Raw genomic sequence first — 25,143 nt, 5'->3', positions numbered from 1 at the left:
GAAGGTGGAGGAGGAGTAAAGGCACCTCTTAGATGGCAGCAGCCAGGAGAGCATATGCAGGGAAACTGCCCTTTATAAAACCATCAGGTCTCATGAGACTTATTCACTATCATGAGAACAGCATGGAGAAAACCCACGCCCATGATTCAGTTACCTCCCCCTGAGTCTCTGCCATGAGATGCAATTATGGGAGCTACAATTCAAGATGAGATTTGAGTGGGGACACAGCCAAACCATATCAGATGTGGAACCCAGCTTGGCTCCTGCTGATTAGCTTGCAAATTAAATTGCTGTGCGGTATGTGGAACAAATGGCAGCTTCCATCACTTTCTTATCATGGATTAAAAGACTGTCACATTCTTCAGTGTAATAAAGCTAATATGACAATGAAAATGAACTTTCTTTTATTTTCCAGATGGTAAAACTTGTTGCACTGTAGCAGGAAATTATTACTGGCTTTTTCCAGAGTGTGTACCCTGCCTTTGCATTATATACTCTGAATCTATTATTTAAAAAGGCATTCAATTTTGTCTTGTGTCTCAATTCTTAAATAATTTAAGGACACCTCTGACTTGTACAATTCTGCCTTTGTAGTTTTCCATGTCTTCACCTAGGAAACCATACATTTCTAGGTATTGGACAGAGTTTAAAATGAAGACGATATTTTACCTGATATTGTCCTGCATGTGAGCCTGTAAGTGGGCTCGATTAGAATTCATCAATTTAAGAAGGCCATAACCACCCTTAGAGGAGACACAAAGGAGGCTGATAATTTGCTTAGTGTTTAGCAGTTAGGGAAATTAGGCCAGGAACTGTATAGCTTACATAAATCCTGGGCCATTTGCATGTCCTCACCAACACTTAGTAAGGTCATAGTATATTTGATTATCAAAAATGTACAGCCACTGGTGAGCCATCATCCATATATCAGGATTACTTGTCCTTTTGGTTTTCCAAGACTGAGAGTAACTCTGGATGCAGTCCTTTTATAGCCTGCTCTTCCTAAATTGAGAAAGCCATTCTCTTTCTGTTGGACAGGTGAGCATTTTGAAAGTACCTAATATCCAATTAGAAGAGGAGTCATGGCTCAATCCTTGGGAAAGAAACATGGCTATACAGAGTCACTGCCTTACATGGACACAGTATGCATCCATGAAAGAAGAGTCTGTGTTCCGGGAAAGTATGGAAAACCCAAATTGGTAAGACTCGTGTGTGTATGTGTCTGTGTGTGTGTGTGTGTGTGTGTGTGTGTGTGTGTTGGATGCAGGGATGGCACATGAGTACATACATTAAAAACCTATGGTTCTATACTTATGACCTCTGTTTATAACTCATACAAATTCCTTATTATTATTTTTTTAGTCACACAGTGATTAGTGATTTTTTGCAGGGGAGGTTAGGAAATGACAGAGCTCAACTCGTGTCTGACCATCCCTCCCAATCCTGGTGTCTTTATCACTCTCTCGAGAAGCAGTGAGTGTTATCAATTTGATGACTATTCTTCTAGACCTTTAACAGATACCTTTAGATTCTTACATATATACTCATAGAGCCTGTATAGTGTTGTTTATCTTTTTAAACATATATTTTAAATTGTAAATTATTTTGTAAATTATTGTGTTTGTAAATGGTGCACTTCTTTTAGTTAACAGAACATTTCTGAGCTTAATTCATGTGAGATATATGTATGTATCTATAACTGTTTAAACTATTGCATATAATTAAATCCTGTGATCCTGTGACTATATGACATTTTATGTAGCTACTACTTTTTTGATAGACAGATGGTATCTAGGTTCTTTTTTTTTTTTTTTTTTTTTTACAAACAGTACTACAATATTTGTGAAGCATATGTTCCTTGTATATGATCCTTTATATTGTATATGAGTTGTTTCTCTATGGTAGATTTTTTTTTTTTTTTTTTTTGAGATACAATCTTACTCTGTCACCTAGGCTGGAATGTGGTGGCATGATCATGGCTGAGTGCAGCCTCAACCTTTTGGGCTCAAGTGATCCTCCCACCTCAGCCTCTTGAGTAGCTGGGACTACAGGCATGTGTCACCACACCTGACTAATTTAAAAAATTTGTTTTGTAGACACAGGTCTCACTATGTTGTCCAGGCTGGTCTCAAACTCCTGGGCTCAAGTGATTCTCCTAGATCAGTCTCTCAAAGTGCTAGGATTCCAGGTGTGATTTACTGTGCCTGACCTAAAGTAGAATTTTTAAATATCAGGTTCATTAAGATATTATTTGCATACAATACAATTTTCTTAGTGTACAGTTCTTTTAAGTTTTGACAAACATATAGTTGTGTCATCACTGCTACAATTAAACTATAGAAAATTTTAGATAGATTTAAAATAGTTAATATTACAAGACCAATAAATGGAGAAAGAATGTTTCTTTCAACAAATGGTGCTGGGATAATTGGATATCCACATATCAAAGAATGAAATTAGATCCCTACGTCATGCAGAATATGAAATTAACTCAAAATAGATCAAATACCTAAATGAAAGAGTTGAAACTATAACACACTTTGAAGAAAACAGATATAAATCTTTACGATCTTAGGTTAGGTAATTTCTTAGATGTGATAGCAAAAGTCTAATCAGCAAAATTAAAAACAGATAAAATTGACTTCATCAATTAGAAACTTTTGTGTTTCAAGGGACACTGTCAAGAGGGTAAAAAACAGGCTGGGCACAGTGGCTCATGCTTGTAATTCTAGCACTTTGGAAGGCCAAGGTAGACCAATCACTTGAGGCCAGGAGTTCAATACCAGACTGGTCAACATAGCAAAATCCCGTCTCTACTAAAAATACAACAATTAATTAGTCAGATGTGGTGGCACATGCGTATGTTCTCAGCTACATGGGTGGCTGAGGGACGACAATAGCTTGAACCCGGGAGGCGGAGGTTTCAGTGAGCTGAGATCACAACACTGCATTCTAGCCTGGGCAACAGAGTGAGACTCTGTCTTTAAAAAAAAAAAAAAAAGACACACAATAACAAGTGTGGATATGTGGAGAAATTAGAACCTTTACATGTTTCTGATGGGAATATAAAATGGTACATCTGCTTGGGAGAACAGTTTTTCATATCCTCAAAAAGTTAAATATAGAATTGCCATTTGACCCAGCAGTTTCACTCCTAGGTACTTCAAGAGAAATGAGAAAATCTATGTCCATACAAAAACTTGTGCAAAACTTTCATAGCAGTGTTATAGTAGCCAGAATGTAGAAACAAGCCAATGTCCATCAACTGATGAATATATAGCCAAATGTAATGTATCCACAAAATGGAATATTATTCAACCATAAAGAGGAATCGAGCGCTGATTCATGGTTCACCATGGACAAATTTTGAAAATATGCTAAATGAAAGAAGCCAGTTACAAAAGGGCACATATTATATAAGTCCATTTATTTGAAAAGTCCAGAACGTATAAATCCATAGTGACAGAATGTAGGTTATTGGTTGCCCTGGGTTAGGGAGAGAGGAGAGTGATGAGTGACTGCCAATGGGCACAGAGTTTCTTTTTTGGGGCTATGAAAATGTCCTGGAATTAGTGTTGATGTTCTGTGAATATACTAAGCCTCACAATTTTATGGTAAATGAATTATATCTCAATACAGAAAACTGTATAGCTGATTCTTAGGACATGCGTACTTTTATTAGTTTATATAGCATCTTAGTTTGGGCTGCTATAACAAGAATACCATAGACTGGGTGGCTTGCACAATAAACATTAATTTCTCACAGGCCTGGAGGCTGGGAAATCCATGATCTAGGCCGTATTCTTGGTTTGCAGATGCTGCTTCCTTATTATGTCCTCATGTAGTAGATACAGTGAGTTGGAGTCTTGATCTCTTTTTATAAGGACACCAATCCTGTCATACAGGCTCTACCTCGTGGAAACTAATTGCTTCCCAAAGACTCACTCTCTTTGTAGACAACCATCCCATTGTAGGTTAAAGTTTCAACACATGAATTGGGGGTGGCAGGAGAGGACACCGACATATAGTCATAGCATATAGAGTCTGTCACATTGCCTTCCAATGTGTTAATATGCACCTTTTACACTGATCAGCAACACATGAGAGTGTTCATTGCCTTACAACAGGCGTCCCCAAACTACGGCCCGTGGGCCCCCTGCGGCCCCCTGAGGCCATTTAGCCGGCCCCCCGCCACACTTCAGGAAGGGGCACCTCTTTCATTGGTGGTCAGTGAGAGGAGCACAGTATGTGGCCGCCCTCCAACAGTCTGAGGGACAGTGAACTGGCCCCGTGTAAAAAGTTTGGGGACGCCTGCCTTACAACATTGTCAGCACTTAGCATTCACATGCTTTTTAACTTTTGCCAATATAATGGGTGAAAAATGATTAATTTTTTGGAGATACGTTTAAAAACAAGCAAAATTATTTTAAGCACTAAAAGTTAATAGTGATTATTGCTGTGAACTGTGGTTGCTGTGAACAGGACAATTTTCTATGTTATTTTTGTTATTGTTCTGTATAGTTTGAATTTTTTATTATATACTTATCAGTTTAATGGAAACAGTAAAGCCCTCAAGCCCAAAGAACTATAAATAAAAAATCTAACATCCATTCTTAAGCCCAAACACTTGTCCAAATCATTACTGCTCTCCATAACTTTGGTCCTATAGTGATAATTCTAGGATACTGCAGCAGCCTGCTGAGTGGTGTGAAAGCCATGTCTTATTAGCATCAGAGATGGGCTTGCTCTGAAACACTCACAAGTTTTTCTTTCTTAGTCTTTCTCATGATAAGAGTTTCACATAGGGCATAGATGTTTGGGATTAAGTGTAAAGGCTGTGGCCAGAGAATAGAGCTCCTTTTTTTGTGTGTAGAAATAGAAAAAGTATGGAATTGGCTAATTTGTGGGGGGAGAAAAAAAAAACAAAAAACATCTACTTTGTTTTACTTTGATTTTTGCAGATATTTGAGCTACTAGCTAGTCGTAAAAGTGGAACTAAATCTTCATCTGTGATACATAAAATGATAATTAGCTCTAAGAATCCAGGGAGAATATCCTTTAGGAACAAATTTCCTTTTTGTGTTTTTCAAAAATTATTTTTAAAATGGTCATTCTGATTCTAGAGACAGTGTTGCATGCGTCTTGTAAAATTTTTTTTTCCTTTTTTTTCTTTTTTAATTGTACTTTGGGTTCTGGGGTACATGTGCAGATCATGCAAGATTGTTGCATAGGTACACACATGGCAATGTGGTTTGCTGCCTCCATTGCCCCATAACCTACATCTGGCATTTCTCCCTATGTAATCCTTCCCCGACCTCCCCACTCCCCTGATGTCCTTCCCTTGGCCCCCCAACCCCTGCCAACAGACCCCAGTGTGTGATGCTCCCCTCCCTGTGTCCATGTGTTCTCATTATTCAACACCCGCCTATGAGTGAGAACATGTGGTATTTGATTTTCTGTTCTTGTGTCAGTTTGCTGAGAATGGTTTCTAGATTCATCCATGTCCCTACAAAGGACACAAACTCATCGTTTTTTATGGCAGCATAATATTCCATGGTGTATATGTGCCATATTTTCCTTGTCCAGTCTATCGTCGATGGGCATTTGGGTTGGTTCCAGGTCTTTGCTATTGTAAACAGTGCTGCTATGAACATATGTGTGCATGTGTCTTTATAATACAATGATTTATAATCCTTGGATATATACCCAGTAATGGGATTGCTGGGTCAAATGGAATTTCTGTTTCTAGGTCCTTGAGGTGAGGAAGCACCACACTGTCTTCCACAATGGTTGAACTAATTTACACTCCCACCAACAGTATAAAAGTGTTCCTATTTCTCCATATCCTCTCCAGCATCTGTTGTGTCCAGATTTTTTAATGATTGCGATTCTAACTGAAATGAGGTGGTATCTCAATTTGGTTATGATTTGTGTTTCTCTAATAATCAGTCATGAGCATTTTTTCATATGTTTGTTGTCCTCATATATGTCTTCTTTTGAAAAGTGTTCCTATCCTTCACCCACTTTTGGATGGATTTGTTTGTTTGTTTCTTGTAAATATGTTTTAGTTCTTTGTAGATTCTGGATATTAGCTGTTTGTTAGATGGGTAGATTGCAAAAATTTTTTCCCATTCTGTTGGTTGCTGGTTCACTCTAATGATTTTCTTTTGCTGTACAGAAGCTCTGGAGTTTAATTAGGTCCCATTTGTCTATTTTGGCTTTGGTTGCCAATGCTTTTGGTGTTTTAGTCATGAAGTCCTTGCCTATGCCTATGTCCTGAATGGTTTTGCCTAGGTTTTCTTCTAGGATTTTTATGGTGTTAGGTCTTATGCTTAAGTCTTTAATTCATCTGGAGTTAATTTTAGTGCAAGGTGTCAGGAAAGGGTCCAGTTTCTGCTTTCTGCACACTGCTAGCCAGTTTTCCTGACACCATTTATTAAACAGGGAATCCTTTCCCCATTGCTTGTTTTTGTGAGGTTTGTCAAAGATCAGATGGTTGTAGATGTGTGGCGTTGCCTCCAAGGCCTCTGTTCTGTTCCATTGGTCTATGTCTCTGTTTTGGTATCAGTGCTGTGCTGTTTTGGTTACTGTAGGCTTGTAGTGTAGTTTGAAGTCAGGTAGTGTGATGCCTCCAGCTTTGTTCTTTTTGCTTAGGATTGTCTTGGCTGTGAGGGCTCTCTTTTGGTTCCATATGAAGTTTAAGGTGTTTTTTTCCAGTTCTGTGAAGAAGGTCATTGGTAGCTTGATGGGGATAACATTGAATCTATAAATTACTTTGGCCATTTTCATGATATTGATTCTTCCTAACCATGAGCATGGAATGATTCTCCATCTGTTTGTGTCCTCTCTTATTTCATTGAGCAGTGGTTTGTAGTTCTCCTTGAAGAGGTCCTTTACATCCTCTGTTAGTTGTATTCCTAGGTATTTTATTCTCTTTGTAGCAATTGTGAATCAGAGTTTGCTCTTGATTTGGCTCTCTGTTAGGCTGTTATTGGTGTATAGAAATGCTTGTGATTTCTGCACATTGATTTTGTATCCTGAGACGTTGCTCATGTTGCTTATCAGTTTAAGGAGATTTTGGGCTGCGATGATAGGGTCTTCTAAATATACAATTGTGTTGTCTGCAAAAGAGACAGTTTGACTTCCTCTTTTCCTAATTGCATACCCTTTATTTTTTTTTCTTGCCTAATTGCTCTGGCTAGAACTTCCAATACTATATTGAATAGGAGTGGTGAGAGAGGGCATCTTGGTCTAGTGCCAGATTTCAAAGGGAATGCTTCCAGGTTTTGCCCATTCAGTATGATATTGGCTGTAGGTTTGTCCTAAATGGCTTTTATTATTTTGAGATATGTTCCGTCAATACCTAGTTTATTGAGAGTTTTTAGCATAAAGAGCTGTTGAATTTTGTTGAAGGCCTTCTCTGCATCTGTTAAGATAATCACGGGGTTTTTGTCTTTGGTTCTGTTTATGTGGTGGATTACCTTTATAGAGTTGCGTATATTGAACCAGCCTTGCATCCCTGGAATGAAGCATACTTGATTGTGATGGATAAGGTTTTTGATGTGCTGTTGTGCAGTCAATTTGCCAGTATTTTATGGAAGATTTTTGCATCTATGTTCATCATGGATATTGGCCTGAAGTTTTCTTTTTTTTTTTTGAAACTCTGCCAGGTTTTGGTGTCAGGATGATGTTGGTTTCATAAGATGATTTGGGAAGGATTCCCTCTTTTTATATTTTTTGGAATAGTTTCAGAAGGGATGGTACCAACTCCTCTTTGTATGTCTGGTAGAATTCAGCTGTGAACCCGTCTGGACCTGGAGTTTTTGGTTGGTACGCTATTAATTGCTGCCTCAACTTCAGCCCTTGTTATTGGTCTGTTCAAGGTTTCAACTTCTTCCTGGTTTAGGCTTGGGAGAGTACAAGTGTCCGGGAGACAAGTGTCCACTTGGAGATAGTGTCTGTTTACATAATTTTCTTTGCCCATTCCTAATTGACACTTAGATTGTTTCTTTTTTGCTCTTACAAACAGTGTTGTGATTAAACATCTTTATGATTACATATTTTCCCACTTATTCAGTTACCATTTAAGGTAGATTGAATAAAGTGAGTTTCTCTGTCAAAGATTATATGCATTTTATATTTTGGTACATATGACCAGACTTCTGTATAAGGTTTGACCTGTTACACATTTTTTTTCTTTCTTTGATTTGTTATGTTCTAATCTTCTCCCAAACACTGCCTTTTCTATCATTGACACAGCAGGCTAACATTTCTTGATGTGTACTATGTCAAGGTCAAAGCTATATCTTTCATGTGCATTCTTCTGAGGCTTAGGCTAAATAATTTGCCCAAGGTGATATACTCAGTAGATTGCTAAGCCAGGATATGAATGCAGGTATCATAGACTACACCTTGAGCACAGTGGTGAGGCAGGAAAACGACCATTTACAAAGGATGGGTTTATCTTGTTCTGTAGAGTGCTTTGAATCCCAGGAATGAAGAATGGGTTTTGTCCTTTGAGTAACAAGCAGCCACACAAAGGTTTCTGAGTAGGCACTGATATGCTGAAAGCTGGGATCCAGATTCTAGAGAACTTACATTTCCTTAGCTCTTGACATGGATTTAGAAAGGCATTTTAGGCAGACATTCTAAATAAGTGGATAATTGGGTGGGGTGGGGGCATCCAAGAAAGAGTCATTATTACTTTAAGTTCTTCCCTTTGCTAAGGAAATATGAGAGTAATGGCTAGTCACTGCACCCAGAATAGGGACAATTTTTTTTTAAAGGGAATAAAAAAGCTGTCAGCGCTGCTGAGTGTAAAATTAGACTTTCAAGCTGTGTGTTGGTTAGCAGGTGTGGGTGTGTGACTAGAAACCAGATGTCACTCTGTCCCTGTGCATGGCCTGTTGGCTCAATTCAGAGATGGGCCCAGAATAAGTTTCCTTTAGATACTAAGCCTCGCTCTATGTTCTCTTTACATACTTCTGATTTTGGCTTCCCACTGACATCTCTACAGTTGTGGCACCTTCTTAGGTGAGAGCTACATTGGGCTTTCCCCCATCTGTACTCTCACACAACTGGAGAGCTCTAATATGCTTTCTTCCTTTACTAATTTTATCTGACGTTGTCTTCCTGTAGTTTTTATGGAATGGAATTTCTATTCTTTCCATAAAAGATATGGGAAGATAGGGTGATGTCCTGTTTCTCACTCATCCGATTCTCCCAGAACCCAGGTTGGCACTCCATGCCTCAGGGAAGTCTTCCTGTATTTACTTTATCCCTTCTCCTGTATCAGTTAGGCTGCCTTTTGCTGCAAATAGCAGAAACCCTGACTCAGACAATACCAGCCATCCCTTACATGTGTTTGCTTTGTGCAGGCACTGCTCTATGTGCTGGACGGATACATGTATATTTGTGTGTATATATATGTGTGCCTATATTTAATCCACATAATAACCATATGAGGTTGGAACCATTATTGTTGTTGTTTGTTGTTGTTTTACAGACTGAGGCTTAGAGATGTCAAGTAACTTGTACAAGGTAAGATGGCTAGTAAGTGGCAGCACCAGATTCAAACATGGACTGTTTGGCTTTAGAGTCTAAGTGGTTGGCAGCGACAGTGTCCTTCCTCTTACTGAGGAACTGCATTATCTCATAGCCAAGTGTGCAGTATTTCTGTAGCTCTTATTCTTTTGGCTTTCTCTGTATGTCCACTTTTTTTTTTTTTTGAAGTTTGGATTCCTCATGACTGTCAACAGCATCTAGGGTCAGCATACTATTTGTCCACATTTAGTGAGAGAAAGAGCTATGTGGAGAAGGGAACCTGTCTTCAGCCATGAGGAAAAAAGCCCTTCCCCTGATGCTGATTGAGTCAACTTAGAACACCTGCTCCCCCTGACCAATCAGAGTGTTTAGAAGAATGATATGGTTGTATTGGTCTGGACCAGTCAAGTTGTGCTTCTGAAGCTGGAGTCATCCCCTCTGAAACACTTGGGCTGCATGGGGGACAGGTAGGCACCTGAACAGAAATAATTGGAATATAATAGAAGGGAACTCTGGACACCTTTTTTCCTCTTCATGTTTTCTTGGCACCATATTGCTCATTGTCTTTGTTTTGCTTTGGAAGTAACAGAAATTCACTACTGCAGATGATTACAGGGATATTTCTGTATGAGCTATTGGGATAGTAACCAGAAATTGGAAAGCCAGCAAGACCTAAGGAAGCCTCATATTCTCTTATTTTTCCATGAGCGGTTACTTTGCCTGGTAATTTATGGATCTGCTTATTTTACACAGCCAACCTGACTCCCTCCAGACCTGCACAGGGTCTCTCATGTCCTATGCCACAGTAACTGAGTAGGTTTCTGTGTTAGAATCCTACCTCTGGGCTAGGTGTGGCTCAACACCTATGATCCCTACACTTTGGGAGGCCAAAGTAGGAGGATCTTGTGGCCAGGAGGTTGAGACCAGGCTGGCAACGTAGCAAGATTTTGTATCTACAAATAATAAAATAATTAGCTGACCATGGTGGTGCATGCCTATGGTCCCAGCTACTCAGGAGGCTGAGCTGGGACATCACTTGAGCCCAGGTCGTCAAGGCTACAGTGAGCTGTGATCCTGCCATTGAATTCCAACCTGGGCAACAGAGCAAGACCCCTGATATGGTTTGGCTGTGTCCTCAACCACATCTCATCTTGAATTGTAGCTCCCAAAATTCCCATAAGTCATGGAAAAGACTTAGTAGGAGGTAATTAAATCATGGGGCAGGTCTTTCCTGTACTATTGTTGTGATACTGAGTAAGTCATGAGATCTGATGGTTTTCTAAAGGGGAGTTCTCCTGCACAAGTTCTCTCTCTCTCTCTCTCTCTCTCTGTCTCTCTCTCTCTCTTTCTCTCTTTTTGCCTCCTGCCATGTAAGATATGCCTTTTGTCTTTTGCCATGATCGTGAAGCCTCCTCAGCCATGTGGAACTGTGAGTCCATTAAACCTCTTTCCTTTATAAATTACCCAGTCCCAGGTATATTTATTGCAGCATGAAAATGGGCTAATACAACCCCCATCTCAAAAAAAGAGAGGAAAAAGAAGGCAGTCTCATAGTCTCTTATTTTTGTACAAGGGCACAGACTGTAACTGTGTGTCCTTGTATAATTTATGTCACTTATCTACTCCTCAGTTTCTTCATCTGTATCATGGGGATGATAATCCTTTCCCAGAGGGTGGTTGTAAGAATTAAATGAAGTCATATGTAGAGAAAGCTTAAAATAGCGTCAGCCCATAGTGGTCAGCAAGTATTAGTGTTTTGTATTATTACTTTTACAGTTGTTATTTTTATAACCTTAAAAATTCTGATAACTTTTGATTCTTATTCTTAGTATGTATTTAATATAGAAACAGTGTTTGTAATCATTTACGGTTACACTGCAGAAATATGTTCATGTTGGGGTTTTGCATTCCCTCAGTACACATCTTTGGGGCTATGGGTGCCTCAGTTTAAGAGGTGTGGGACTGGGAACCTTGTATTTTAGTTCCAGAGTGAAACTTAAGCTCTGGAGACAATAGTATTCAGGGTGAATGCAAGCAACTTGCATGGATCAATCTGCTCACATTTCTGGTGTTCTTCTAGTTTTATGCAGTGATCTTGGCAGTCATAGACATAGGAGCATCACATAGGGTCCTCTGATGCACCGCTTGAGTGTGTAGAATGAGAGACACCACACTCATGCTCTGCTTTGCCTTACAACACTTGGGCCAAATCAGAAAAAATAGTGGATCTTAATCTGAAAAGAAGAAAAAAGTAAAGCCAGCTTTTGTGGGAATATACTTTATTATGTAGAGCAGGACATAGGCATTTACTTAAGAAGTGGAAATGAAGTGTATTATTTTAGATGCTTTCAGAAGGAGGAAAAAGTTCATGGTTTTTACCCTCAGAAACCTTACATTGAGATAGATTTGCTAATTTCTTACTATTTTGTGTTTGTGTCTGCTCTTTAAAATATATTTATTTGTTAATTTCTGGTTCTTCTCTTATTTATTACCCCTTTCCTTTTAATAGGTATTTGCTACATCATGTGGGAATATAATTGACATGCATTTGATTTGGTTTTAGTAATTGACATTTGCTTTATCCAAGTACTGCAATGTAATTCTGAAAGATAATCATCTTGTAAAAATATTTTCTTGGGCTTTGCTCTTTCAGCATATGCGTTTTTATGCTACGTAAAACCTTTCTGGTATCTTCAGGTTACTGTCATCAATGGAGACCCATTCTATTCATGATTTTGTGGAGCTGGGTTTTTCCTGCATTTGAGTAACAAGAATTCTTCTTTTATACTCAGTACAGCATCTCAAAAGCTATGTCTTCAGCCTTCCACATCTAAAAGCTTTTGCTTATCCTCTGATGCTTATTTTTGACATTATAAATGCTCACCCAGGCCGGGCATGGTGCCTCACACGCGTAATCTCAGCACGCTGGGAGGCTGGGGAAGGTAGAAAAACAAAAGCTCTCCCAGGGCCCAGCATAGGCTCATGACCAGGTTGAGGCTGGCTCTTTGTCTTTAGGTGTTTATTGCCTCATTGCATGAAGACTGTTTTAAGACCCCATTTGGCCCCTGCTCTCCTGGGCAGAATGGTTGGGCATAGCTGGGCCATGGCAGTGCATCAAGACTTGAAGGACCGGGCACAGTGGCTCACTCCTATAATCCCAGCACTTTGGGGGACCAAGGCAGACTGGTTGCTTGAGTCCAGGAGTTCCAGACTAGCCTGTGCAACATGGAGAAACACTGTCGGTCTACTAAAGAAACAAAAATTAGCTGGGCATGGTGCACATGCCTGTGGTCCCAGGTACTTGGGGGGCTGAGGTGGGAGAATTGCTTGAGCCTGGGATGTGTAGATTGCAGTGAACTGAGAGTATACCACTAAACACTCCAGCCTGGGTGACAGAGTGAGACCATGTCTCAAAAAAAAAAAAAAAAAAAAAAAAAAAAAAAAAAAGACAGCAGCAACAGCAACAACAAACAAAAAAACCCTCAGCCTAGCAAAGTGTGTGTTAATAATATTGAATATATCCCTTGGATATGTTGATTCAACATTTATAAAGTATCAAAGAAATTTCTCCTGCAATATAGTGAAAAACAAGCCAAAATCAAATTTAAACACAGATTAAATTAATGAGATGAGAAGCTGTTCTTCTTTTTCTTTTCTTTTCTTTCTTTTTTGGAAAAGGTTCTGCCTCTGTTGCCCAGGCTGGAGTGCAGTAGCACAATCAGTTTACTGCAGCCTTGAACTTCGTGGGGCTCAAGCAATTCTCCCACCTCAGCCTCCGGGTAGCTAAGTAGCTGAGATATAGGTATGCGCTATCATACCTGGCTAATTTTTTTTTTTTTTTTTTTTTTTTTTTTTTTTTTTTTTTGTAGAGACAGGGTGTCACTGTGTTGTTCAGCTGGTCTTGAACTTCCAGCCTCAAGTGACCCTCTCTCCTTGACGTCCCAAAGTGCTGGGATTATAGGTATGAGTCACTGCACCTGGCTGCAGCTGTTGTTAGGTGAATACATTTTCACTGCTACTGAAATTACTCATGAATATTCTTCACTTTAATAGATATGTATATAACTTTTTAAATGTTTTATTTTTGAATTTCTGGATTAAAATGTCCCAAGTCTCGAGTGTTCATCTGAAAAATCACAAATAGTATAATTTGCATGTGCTGAGGGCTAATTGGGCATATTTTTTGGTGTCCGTTTTTCCCCCTGCTCTAGAGTCTTTTTAGTTTTTTTCCATGAGTGAATTCGGTAGTCTAGTGACTTCTGTGTGTTTTTAAGATTGGCACTGGCCTTTTTGATTGACCTCCAGACTTGCTTTTACTGAAGTATTAAAATAATCTGGCTCTGCTGACTTAGAAATTATTTCTAAGCCCAGCCTTGGCACTAAAGGGCTTGAGAGTGTAGTTAACTAATAGCCTGAATAAATACTACTGTATTCATCCCAAAACATGACTCCCTGTGCTCATATTGACCTTGATTTCTAGTGCACCAGTGGATAATCAAACAATTAGCAGAAAGCATCACCAATTATGAAAAGCCAAGCAGTGGGGCCTTTTCTATATAAAAATAACCATGTGGGCTGGAGCTTTATTTTTGGCTTAATAAGACTGCCCTCCAAAAGATACTCATTTGCCATTAGATGTTTGTGTTCATATAATCAGAGTCTCCTCTGGTTTTTATCCTGTACTAATTGTTTTGTGATGGCTGTGCACTAAGGTCACAGTTTACCACTGTATTTCCTGTATTCATCATAGTGCTTGGCTCACGGAAGTTGCTCCATCACCGTTTGTCTTATGAATGATGAATGAAAATCTGCCAAAGGGGATGCAGATAGTACTGTGGGCTGAAATGGGAATGGCAGAGGGGTTGTGGGTGGGAAAGGTAAAGAGAAGAAATTTGCTGCAGGGTAAATGCAAACTGGGGAAGCCCAGTAGGATTTGGTAGGAAATGCCATATAGAGAGAATCTCTACATTAAGCCAGTAATATGGGAGCTTCTCTTCTTGTTTCTGCTTGCTCGGTTTATGTACTCTTTGACTCTGGGAAGAGTGATGAAACTGGCCTGAGCTCCCTCACAGAGTGATGTAAAGACTTAATAAGATAAAAAAATAGATATGATCTGTACATTTACAAAGCACCAAATAAATGTAAGTTGTTGGATCTAATGGTGATTAAATGTTGTTTTCAAAGTACAGTGACTGTTTAAAGTTACTAAATCTGAAAAGTAGAGTAAGCTGTTTTATTGAAAAGGAAAGTGGTAAGTGAGCTACAAACGATGTTTAGCCAAGAGAGCATTTGATGACATTTATAAGTAGGAGCTTTTGAGATACAGTCAGACACTGCTTAGCAACATTTCAGTCTATGGCAGACTGCATATATTAAGGTGGTACCATAAGATTATATTGGAGCTGAAAAATTCCTATTGCCTAGTAACGTCATAGTCATCGTAATATCATAGTGTGATGCATTACTCATGTGTTTGTGGTGATGGCCGTATAAACAAACCTACCGTGCTGCCAGTTGTATAAAAGTGTAGCATATACAACTGTGTACAGTACATAATACTTGATAATGGTGTATTAGTCTGTTTTCACACTGCTGTAAAGAAATAGCCGAGACAGGGTAATTTTTAAAGGAAGAGGTTTAGTTGAGTCACAGTTCCGCATGGCTGGGGAGGCCTAGGAAACTTACAATCATGGCAGAAGGTGTAGAAGCAGCGAGCATCTTCTTCACAAGGTGGCAAGAGAAAGATAGAGCACAGGGGAAACTGTCACTTTTAAAACTATCAGATCTCATGAGAACTCCCTCACTATCAGGAGAACAGCATGGGAGAAACTGCTCCCATGGTCCAATCTCCTTCCACCAGGTCCCTCCCTTGACACTTGGGAATTACAATTTGAGATGAGATTTGGGTGGGGACACAGAATCAAACGACATCAACGGTAATAAATGATTGCGTTAGTGATTTATATAATAGTACCATTTATTGTCATTTTAAGGTATATTCCTAACTTATAAAATATTTTAAAAAGTTAACTGTAAAACAGCTTTAGGCAGGTACTTTATGTGGTGTTCTAGAAAGCATAGTTATCATAGGAGATGACAGCTTCATGCATGTTATTGCCCCTGAAGACCTTCTGGTGGGACAAGATGTGGAGATGGATGACAGTGACATTGATGATCATGACCCCATGTAGGCCTAGGCTAATGTGTGTGTTGTGTGATAGGTTTTAAAAGAAATGTTTAAAAAGTAGAAAAAAATTAAAAAGAAAAAGCTAATAGAGTAAGAATGTAAAAGAAAATATTTTTGTACAGCTGTGCAATGTGTTTGTGTTTTAAGCTGTGTGTTTGAAAAGTGTGAAAAAGTTAAAAATGAAAAAGTTTATAAAGTAAAAAAGTTACGTACAGTAAGCTAAGGTTAATTTTTTATTGAAGAAGTAGAAGTTTTAAAAATAAATTTAGTGTAGAAATAGAGAGTTTAAAAATAAATTTAGTGTAGCCTAGGTCACATTATTTATAAAGTCTAGATATATTAATATCTTAGACCTTTGTATTTACTCATCACTCATTCACTGACATGTAGAGTGACCTCAGTGCCTCAGGTTCCATCGTTCATGGTAAGTGTGTATCATTTTTTATAAATGGTATATATATGGTATGTATCTTTTATACTGTACTTCTACAGTGCGTTTTCTATATCTAGATATGTTTATATACATAAATAACATTCTGTTGCAGTTGCATACAGTATGCAGTATAATAACAGACGCCTATACCAGGCGTCCCCAAACTACGGCCCGAGGGCCACATGCGGCCCCCTGAGGCCATTTATCCAGCCCCCTGCCGCACTTCAGGAAGGGGCATCTCTTTCATTGGTGGTCAGTGAGAGGAGCACAGTATGTGGCGGCCCTCCAACGGTCTGAGGGACAGTGAACTGGCCCCCTGTGTAAAAAGTTTGGGGATGCCTGGGCTATACCATCTAGCCTAGGTGTGTATAGTAAGCTATACCATCTAGGTTTATGCAGGTGCACTCTATGATGTTTGCACAATGAAGTTGCCTAATAATGCGTTTCTCAGAACATATGTCCATTGTTTAGTGATATATAATTACATCTTATTGGATGCCTGTTGACATTTTTATTTTTTCATCGTCCTTTTTCCTTTGAGTTGTTTTGAGTTGTATATTGGCCAAGATTCAGGGGGGAAAGTTAAAAATTCAGATTTACCTTGGTAATTCTAGTTTTGTATCTCTGGGCTAGCTCCTGAAAATCAACATTTTTAACGTTCTCCTGATGAATCTGTTGAGTGGCTAGATTTGGAATCCCTCATAAATAGTAAGTATCCCAAGGCCCCAGTGGTGACCAAACATATAGCAAGCACCACTTTTGGAACTTCATTTTCTGTAAAATTCTTGATAATCTTATAAAGGGCGATCAGTTAATAATCTGACTAGCAAACACAAAACATTTTTCAGTAGAAACAGCTGCTGAAAGGTCAAAATTCAGATGAGGGCTCTACTGAATTTATGCAAGAAGAATTATCAATGGAAATAAGGGATGAGGAAGGAAGACTTTAGTATGATTAGTGTCAAAATTGTATTGCATTTTCTGCTCTTAGGAAACACAGATGCCAGTTATTTTTTTTTCTTTTGCTTGGTTAGCTCTTGCAGCTATAGGAAATTAAAAATTTTGTCATTAAAAATTGATACTTTATTAACCAGGTATTGAGATAATGCAGAATAACCTAAAGATTTCCAGATAATAGAGAGGAACCTGGTGACAATCTAGACTCAGGGTCTACCTCCTCCATCAGGCAGACGATCAGCACCAGCTATGAGTGAGATGCATGCACTGTTGGGCCTGATATCCCGAGACGAGCCTCCACTTGGGCTAGTTTACAAACCATTATGTATTTTGAAGCTTTGCCACCTACTCAGATGCCCATAATCTTTCACTAAATAGAATCCTTTTCTAGGTAATAGGATTGTGGGGAGGGACATGGGATCTGAAGTTAACTGTGTTAATAGTGGCCCTGTCACTTATTTTTGTGTGACCATAAATAAGTTTGTGTCTCTGAACCTCTGTTTTTTCATCTGTGAACTTGGGTTAATATTATGTACCTTATAGGATTGTTGTAAAAACTAACTGAAATGCATGCATATAAAAAACAATACAATGCTTTACCACAATAGACTGTTAAAACGTGTTAACTGTTATGATTAATAATCAATTCTTAAATACCATGTTTTAAGAGCCAGAGCCAGACCGTCCTGAAATACATATCTGTACTAAGCTGCTGGGCCTTTGAGAGTCTACCATTTGATTTATTTCTTAGTGTATGGCACACTATGCTGATGCTCATCGTTAATAATTTAGGTAACAAGCTATTGGTTTCTGGGATGGGTTAGAAGAACAGCTCAGAAGGAGAGGGCTTAGGAGAGGAGGTCAGAAAAGGATGGTAGAGTGGTTTCACAGTGGATAGTGTGGGGTAGCAGGGTGGGACAGGAGGCTGGGAAGTTGACAGGCTTCTGCTCCAGGAGCTTTGAGTGTCAGAACTGGGGTGGGAGGGGTTCATTCCCTTCATGGCCAAGTAGTTTATGGTGATTGAGTGCCACCTAGAAGTTAATGAAGTACAGAGTCTTGGAGGTGGCTGGGACTGGATTTTCACTGTGGGCATTTGACTTCTTAGCCACTGTGCTTTTTTTTTTTTTTTTTTACTTTAAATGGGAATAATAATGGTGGTTATAGTAGAACAGCATTATTGTTACGAGTGTGAGTACTGTTTACACACATTTGTTGAGTGCTTACATATACTACCTTGAATGCTTTCCACATATTGCCTTATTCAACCTTTAGACAACTCATGAAATAGGTATTATTAACCCCATTTTACAGAGCAGACCAAACTTTACAGAGCTTCACGAATTTACTATGTTGGTGGGTAGGCAAGATAACACAAGATATGAATGTAGATGGTCTAATTCCAAGAGGCACACCTTTATTCCCTATCTCAAAGGCATATATATAGTGTGTGTGATTTTACATGTATGAATGCATGTGTTTATGTTAAGGCTGAAAACTGCATAGCGTTTAGTGAGAGCTCTGCAAATTGCATTGATTTTCTGTGGAGGCAGTTATGTAAATGGGTTCAGACAGACAGCATGGGAGAGACTACGTAGTTGGGCATGGTGGAGCAGCAGTGATTCAGTCAGGAAGTCTCTGCAGCAGTGTCAGAGCCAGGGAATTAGGCTGGAGTGAATGGGCAGTCTGACTTGAAGACCTTGTGTTTCCTTTGGGAACCCTATTTCTGTGTGCTTACAGGAGAATGCTAAAAACATGATTAGAATTGAGATGTCATCACAACAAGAGTATCTGTGGAACCTTTTTTTCCCACTCAAAGACACTTTAATTAGATTCCCATGATGAAAACAATTAGTCAAGATTTGCCATACCTAACCAGTCAATAATTCAAGGACAGGATCACATTAAGAGCTTTTGCTTTCCCAGAAACTGCTGTTTTGAGGATTCAGCACTGGTGGCTACATGCTCTAGGGATTAATTCCTGATCCATATTTCCTCTGAACTTTTTTGTTTCCTCAAATCAAGAAAACAAATTTTTAAATGACTGTATAAGCTGCCCTTTATTTTCACAAAGGTGTTCTGGGATTTGAGTTGCGCTTTCTCTGTCACAGTTCCATTGGGTTCTGTTTTGAATTACATCCACTAAGTGGACAAAGCAAGAGATGAGACAGGCACTGCTTGAGTGGGTGAGCCTTACGCTCAGATTTTGTGAGTGGCTTATCCCTCAGCCAGGTGAAGGTTGCCCTCTGTTGATCTGAGCCGGTGGAACTCCTGGGACATCTGGTTCATTTTCCCTGACACAAGTATTGAGATGTACTATGTATTTTTGCCCATCTTTTGCTTCACTTTCTCTTCCCTACATTCCCTCTATCTCTTCATTCTTTGTAAATGCATTGTTGATTTCCTACCATGTGCTAGTCTTTGCAATTAGAATTGAGGATGCAATGAAGAAAAAATAGGTACAACCATTTAGAAAAACATTTGGCCTGATCTATTAAAGTTGAAACTGTGCATGCGCTATGGCCCAGATAATTGACTCCTGGATACTCCAGAGATACTTATGTACATACATATCTGGATATATTATAAACATTTTCATGACAGCACTGTTGATAATAGCTATAAATTGGGTCCATTCTAAATATCTAGTGTAGAGTGGATAAATTGGAATGTTTTCAATCAGTAGGACATTATGTAGCAATGAAAATGAATAACTGCATGCAACATTGCGGATAAATCTTACAAGACTGAGCATGTGGGCATTATTCACCCTGTCTTAATAGACAGGCAGTGACATGATTAGCGTGTGCTTCAGAAGTTGACTTTTGTCAGTGTGGAGTACAGGGAATCCATACTGGAGATACAGACCCCATTGGGAGGCACTTTGCAATGGTCCTGGAGAGAGAAACTTCTATGCCAAGTCCAGGCAGTAGCTGTAGCAAGGAGGAGAGTGACATGGATTGTTGAGGGACATTAGAAGTGAAATAAGCACAATCAGGTGACTTATTGGATGTTTGGATTGATAGAGAGGGGACCATCTAACTTGTTGCTAAGATTTCTAATCTCATGGACTAGAAGGACAGTTGTGTCATGGACTGAGAGCAGAGGAGGACTAGGATTTTGAGGTGATAGATAATGAATTCTCATGGCATTAAGCTATACGACCCTCAGCAAGTTATTGAACATCTCTTTGCCACAGTTTCTTCACATATAAAAGAGAAAATAATTTTCAAAGCATAGCAATCTCAGAAGATAATACAGTATCTGATCTAGAATATACACTGTTATGATACTGGTTTTTAAGGAGTAAGTATGACCCTGAATTTGTAATATCATGAATGTGAAGGAGAGTCTTCTCTGTAGGCTTCTAACAAATGCTTATTGAACTCATTCAGAGATGAAAGACAGGTGAAGGAAAACTGGAATCATCGTTATATGTCTTGAGGATGATGAGACACTATGTACTTCAACTACAGGGTCGGGAGAAAGTCTTAGGACATAAGCTGCAAAGAAATGAGATTACATAATGTGGGGAAAGAAAAGCCAAGAGTTGATTTAATGAGACTTTAAATGAAGGGCAAGCCAGAAGTTAGCACATACCATTGCTGAAAATGGTTTAAAAGGCACAGAGCCATTTATAAAATGCTTTATCTGTTTATATAAAAGTGATACTCAGAGACTTATTATTCAATAGACTTTTTTGGTGATTGCCAAAGGAATACATATTTTTTAATAGAAAATTTTGAAACCGCTAAAAAGAACAAAGCAAGTAAATAACATATAATTCTAATGCCCTAATGTTAACATTTTAGCTCTATTCACTTACTCATCTGTTCATCCATCTATCCATCCATCCTTTCTTTTTTTTAATGGAGCTGAAATTAAACCATATGTTGCTGTGTAAACTGCTGTGTTTTGCACAGAACCTAAATGGAGATGAATTCTAGTGTGAGGGATTTAGGTTAGCTATTTGTAGCTATTTGTAGTAAGAAGAAAGTGTCTGCTGTGCTTTATCAATGAGTTATTGAGGGAAAGTGCAATATTTTCTTCTCTGGCAGTCTTAAAATATAATAGGGTAAACTCTCATCTCGTTGATGGCAAGGGCATGACCCTGCTTTACTGCCCTGTTATTCTCTGATATGTGGACAAAACCTGAGCGTGCTTTTCTGAGGACTTTTCCCAAAACTGGCAGAAAGAAATATTGCTTAGAATATGATGTAAGAGACTTTTATTAATCCCTCACCTACATTTGCCTTCAGAACTGAGGTCTGGAGAGTTCATCTCTCCCAAGAGTGTGAGACTGCTCAACTTTTCATTTCTCAATATTAAAATCACTGTAAAATTCTATTCTGATTAATCCATAATAAAGATGGGAAAGATTACTGTCACCAAGATACAGTTTTACATGAGCAAATCATTTTAAATAGGCTTAAATCTAAGAGGTGAAAACTGCTTAGACTGAAGGAATTTATGTCAGATTGGATGGGATAACTCGTGTGTGTGTGTGTGTGTGTGTGTGTGTGTGTGTGTATGAGGGGGAAGAAAGAGAGGGAGAGAGGGGAGCTCTGAAGGCGTTTATTGTATGCATGATCTAAATGTAGAGGCTGCTGCTATTAGCGAGGTCTGATTAAGAGGTTTTAATAACCATTTTGACCGAAATGACAGTTTGTTGGATCCAGTGTTTTCTCAGATTTTTGTTTGTTTCAGTGCGTGTTCTCACGTATCATGCATATAAAACATATGCCAACTATATATACAGGAGACTTGGCTCCCATCTTCTTTCCACAGAGATGTAAGGTTGGGAAAATGTTTTCCTTGTTGAATATTTTTGATTACAAAGAAATTGAGTTAATTCATCTAACAAATGCTTATTGAACTCATTCAGTGTAAGCACTGTGCTGAAAATGGGGACTGGAGATTGTCTAAAAGCATCAAGGAATGGCAATGAGCATTTTAGTCAGTGGTGCAGATGTGACTATTAATCTATACCTGGTACTTGGTGTTCTCCGAAGAGAAGCCTCCTTTACCTTCAGGGTAAAGCCTACACTCCTCCGCCTGAGACCATTTGCAATCTTGTCTTCACTTATCCTTTCAGCCTCATATCCTAACATCTCCCACATCCATCTTATGCTCCCGCCATTTCTATAGGAAGAATTTTTCAAACCCCATGCCATGTACTGGGCATTTTTAGATAACTTATGGCTCCTCAGACATCCTCTCTTCCTTCACGCCTCCTTACCTGGGTCCTTGTGGTTTTCCTCTAATGGAATGCTTCACCTCCAGTTGCTGATACTCTCCCACTTATCTGTTTGTCTTTTCCACTAGCCAATGAGATCCTGGAGGAGAGAGATCATCTCCTTCTCTGTGGACCTCTAGCAGTCAGTATGGTGCTTAGCATATAGTAGCCATGCAGTCAGTGTGTTGAACAAATGAATGAATGAGGCAAAGTTAAGTGTAATCCAAATCTCTAGTGGTGATAAACTCCCTTAGCTTTTGTTTATTTAGGAAAGTCTTAATTTCTCTTTCATTTTTGAAGGATAGTTTTGCTGGATATAGTATTTTAATGTTGTAAGTTTTTTTTTTTTTTTTTTTTTTTTTTTTAAATTTCAGTATTTTGAATATGTCATTGCATTTACTTCTGGCCTGCAAAGTTTCTGCCAAGGAATCTACTGAAAATCTTATAGGAGCTTAATGTGATGAGTTGCTTTTCTCTTACTGCTTTCAAGAGTCTCCCTTTTTTTCTGTGACTTTTGACAGTGTGATTATGTGTCTTGGTGTGAGTCTTTTTGAATTTATCCTAGTTGAAGTCCATTGAGGCTTTTCAATTTGTATGCCAATTTTCCTCCCTCAAATTTGGGGAATTTCAGCCATTATTTCTTCAAATAGACACTCTACTTCTTTCTCACTCTCTTCTCGATTTGAGATTCCCATAATGTGGATAATGATCTGTTTGATGATGTCTTGTAAGTCCCTTAGGCTCTCTTGACTTTTCTTTATTCTTTTTTTTTTTTTTGGTCCCTGACTCAATAATTTCAAATAACCTGTCTTTAATTTTGCCGATTCTTTCTTTTGCTTGTACGAGTCTGCTGTTGAATGAACCCCTCTAGTGAATTGTTTTTTAGTTCCATTATCGTATTTTTCAACTCTGGAATTTCTGCTTGGTTCTCATTTTTATAGTTTCTCTTTGTTGATAGTCTCATTTTGTTCCAGCATTTTATTTTTCTTGGTTCCTTTAGTTGTCTGTTTTAGTTCATGGAGTATTTTAATATGGTTATTTCAACTTCTTTATGAGGCAATTCTTAAATCTCTGTTTCTTTAGAATTGGTTTCTAGAGATTTGTTTCTTTGATTTGTTCCTTTGCATACATTGTGATCTTTTGTTGAGGTTTGGGTACATAAAAAACAACCACTTCTCATAGTCTTATGGACTGGCTTCATACAGGGAAGACCTTCACTGAACAGCCTAGCTTGAGATTCTGGGGGTCTCTCAAACCTTTTTTGGGGGACGCATCTTCTCTGGGCTTGTGTGTTATTTCCCAGTTACAGAGGACTGCCTCTGTTTTCAAGAGCCCATGATCTTTTGTAACCCTTCGTGACTGTCTGAGGTACTTGCAGGCTCTTTAGTTTAACAAGCCGCCATGCTTGCTTTTGAGAGTATATTGCCATTTCCTTTAGCACTCTGAGTCATGCCTATCTTAAAGACAGAGTGTTGGATGCACAGTTAGCACTTTTCTGTCCCTCCTGAGGAAGAAGCCAGAAGTTGGGAGTTTTTTCTTGATTGTGTTACATGATGCTGGGTGGGAGGCAGCATCATGGGTAAAAGCAACAAACTTTCTTATCTGCTTTGATGTGGCTCTTCTTGGCATTGCACTTACCTGGGGTGGAGCTACTTCTTGAGGGAGTTCTTACAAAGGCAATTTGGTTTATATATTGTTATTACGTCATTGTCTCTGGGGATAATGAGGGCTTGGGACTTTCCATTTCTTACTTATCTTATATTACTTTTAAGTGTAATGTAGCTCTCTTGTTTTACAAAATGAAGATAATTAATACTGATATAATTTTGGTAATTAAAATTGGTAGAGATGGTGACATATCTCTTCTGTCTCACCCCCTTCTCCAACTGAGGAATGCAAAAGTCATTCTAGGTTACTGGTTTTCCAGTCCTGTCTCTATCTGACTTTCTTTAGTAATAGTAGCTAACATTTAATAAATACATGTCGGGAACTCTTCATATTCCTGTGATGTGTGATAACTCATTTACTTGCAACAGTAGTTGTAAAAGAAAGATACTATGGTTGTTACCATTTTACATGTGAGGAAACCAAGTTAGAGAGAGTCTAAATAATTTACCTAAGGTCATATCATTGATAATTACCTCAGACTCAATTTTAAAAAGAGATTTTGCATCATGAAATGAATATTCTTTAATTTGAATACGACTGTTGTGAATATTATATAAACTATAAATTACTTTTAACAAAACTTCTTATAACAGGCAGTTATTGAATAATTATGGATATTATTTTGTATTGATTATAAGTGGTAATTATGCAGGTAAAAATGCCTGTAGTTTACGTATCCAGCCATATAATGACATCAAAGATGTGTTTTTTTAATTTTTGGTGTTTTTTTCTTTGCAGGACAGAGTTCATTCAAAGAGGCAGAATTTCAATCACAGGAGCTGGATTTCTCAACTGCATTCTAGAAACTTTTGCCAGCACATTCTTAAGACAGGGAGCCGAGAAGGTAACCTTATTTCTGCTTTGAACCAATATTAATTTTAAAAAACAGTAAGAGTTCCAATAGGGTTATTGCATAAGACTCATGAACAGACATGATGAGGAAAACAGTTAATAAATATATGCAAAAATAATTACCCTCAAAATTATTACATAAATCCAAATCAAAGTAAAACTAAAGTGCAATTTATGGCTCATTAAACTGAAAATATGCTAATGAAAAGTATGTGAAAATTTGGAGCATACTTACAATCTAATTAAAAGAAATAATCAGAATGAATAATA

General features: G+C 38.4%; 1 protein-coding gene across 16 annotated transcripts in view; it reads left to right on the top strand.

Annotated features, from left to right (window-relative positions):
- The window catches only part of PRELID2 (PRELI domain containing 2), a 631,123-nt gene that overhangs the window by 14,192 nt on the left and 591,788 nt on the right, over nt 1-25,143 (top strand). For all 16 annotated transcript variants that reach the window (XR_012512535.1, XR_012512533.1, XR_012512534.1 and 13 more), the window contains 2 exons: nt 1,039-1,199; nt 24,760-24,865. Coding sequence is in view for 2 of the 16 variants with exons in the window: in XM_039469218.2 (XP_039325152.1) it covers nt 1,039-1,199; nt 24,760-24,865 (267 nt within the window). In the remaining 14 variants the exon portion in view is untranslated. The remainder of the gene's footprint in view (nt 1-1,038; nt 1,200-24,759; nt 24,866-25,143) is intronic.

Source organism: Saimiri boliviensis, chromosome 1 (genome assembly GCF_048565385.1).
Source record: "Saimiri boliviensis isolate mSaiBol1 chromosome 1, mSaiBol1.pri, whole genome shotgun sequence".
Lineage (NCBI taxonomy): Eukaryota > Metazoa > Chordata > Mammalia > Primates > Cebidae > Saimiri > Saimiri boliviensis.
This window is presented reverse-complemented; position numbering and strand designations above follow the sequence as displayed.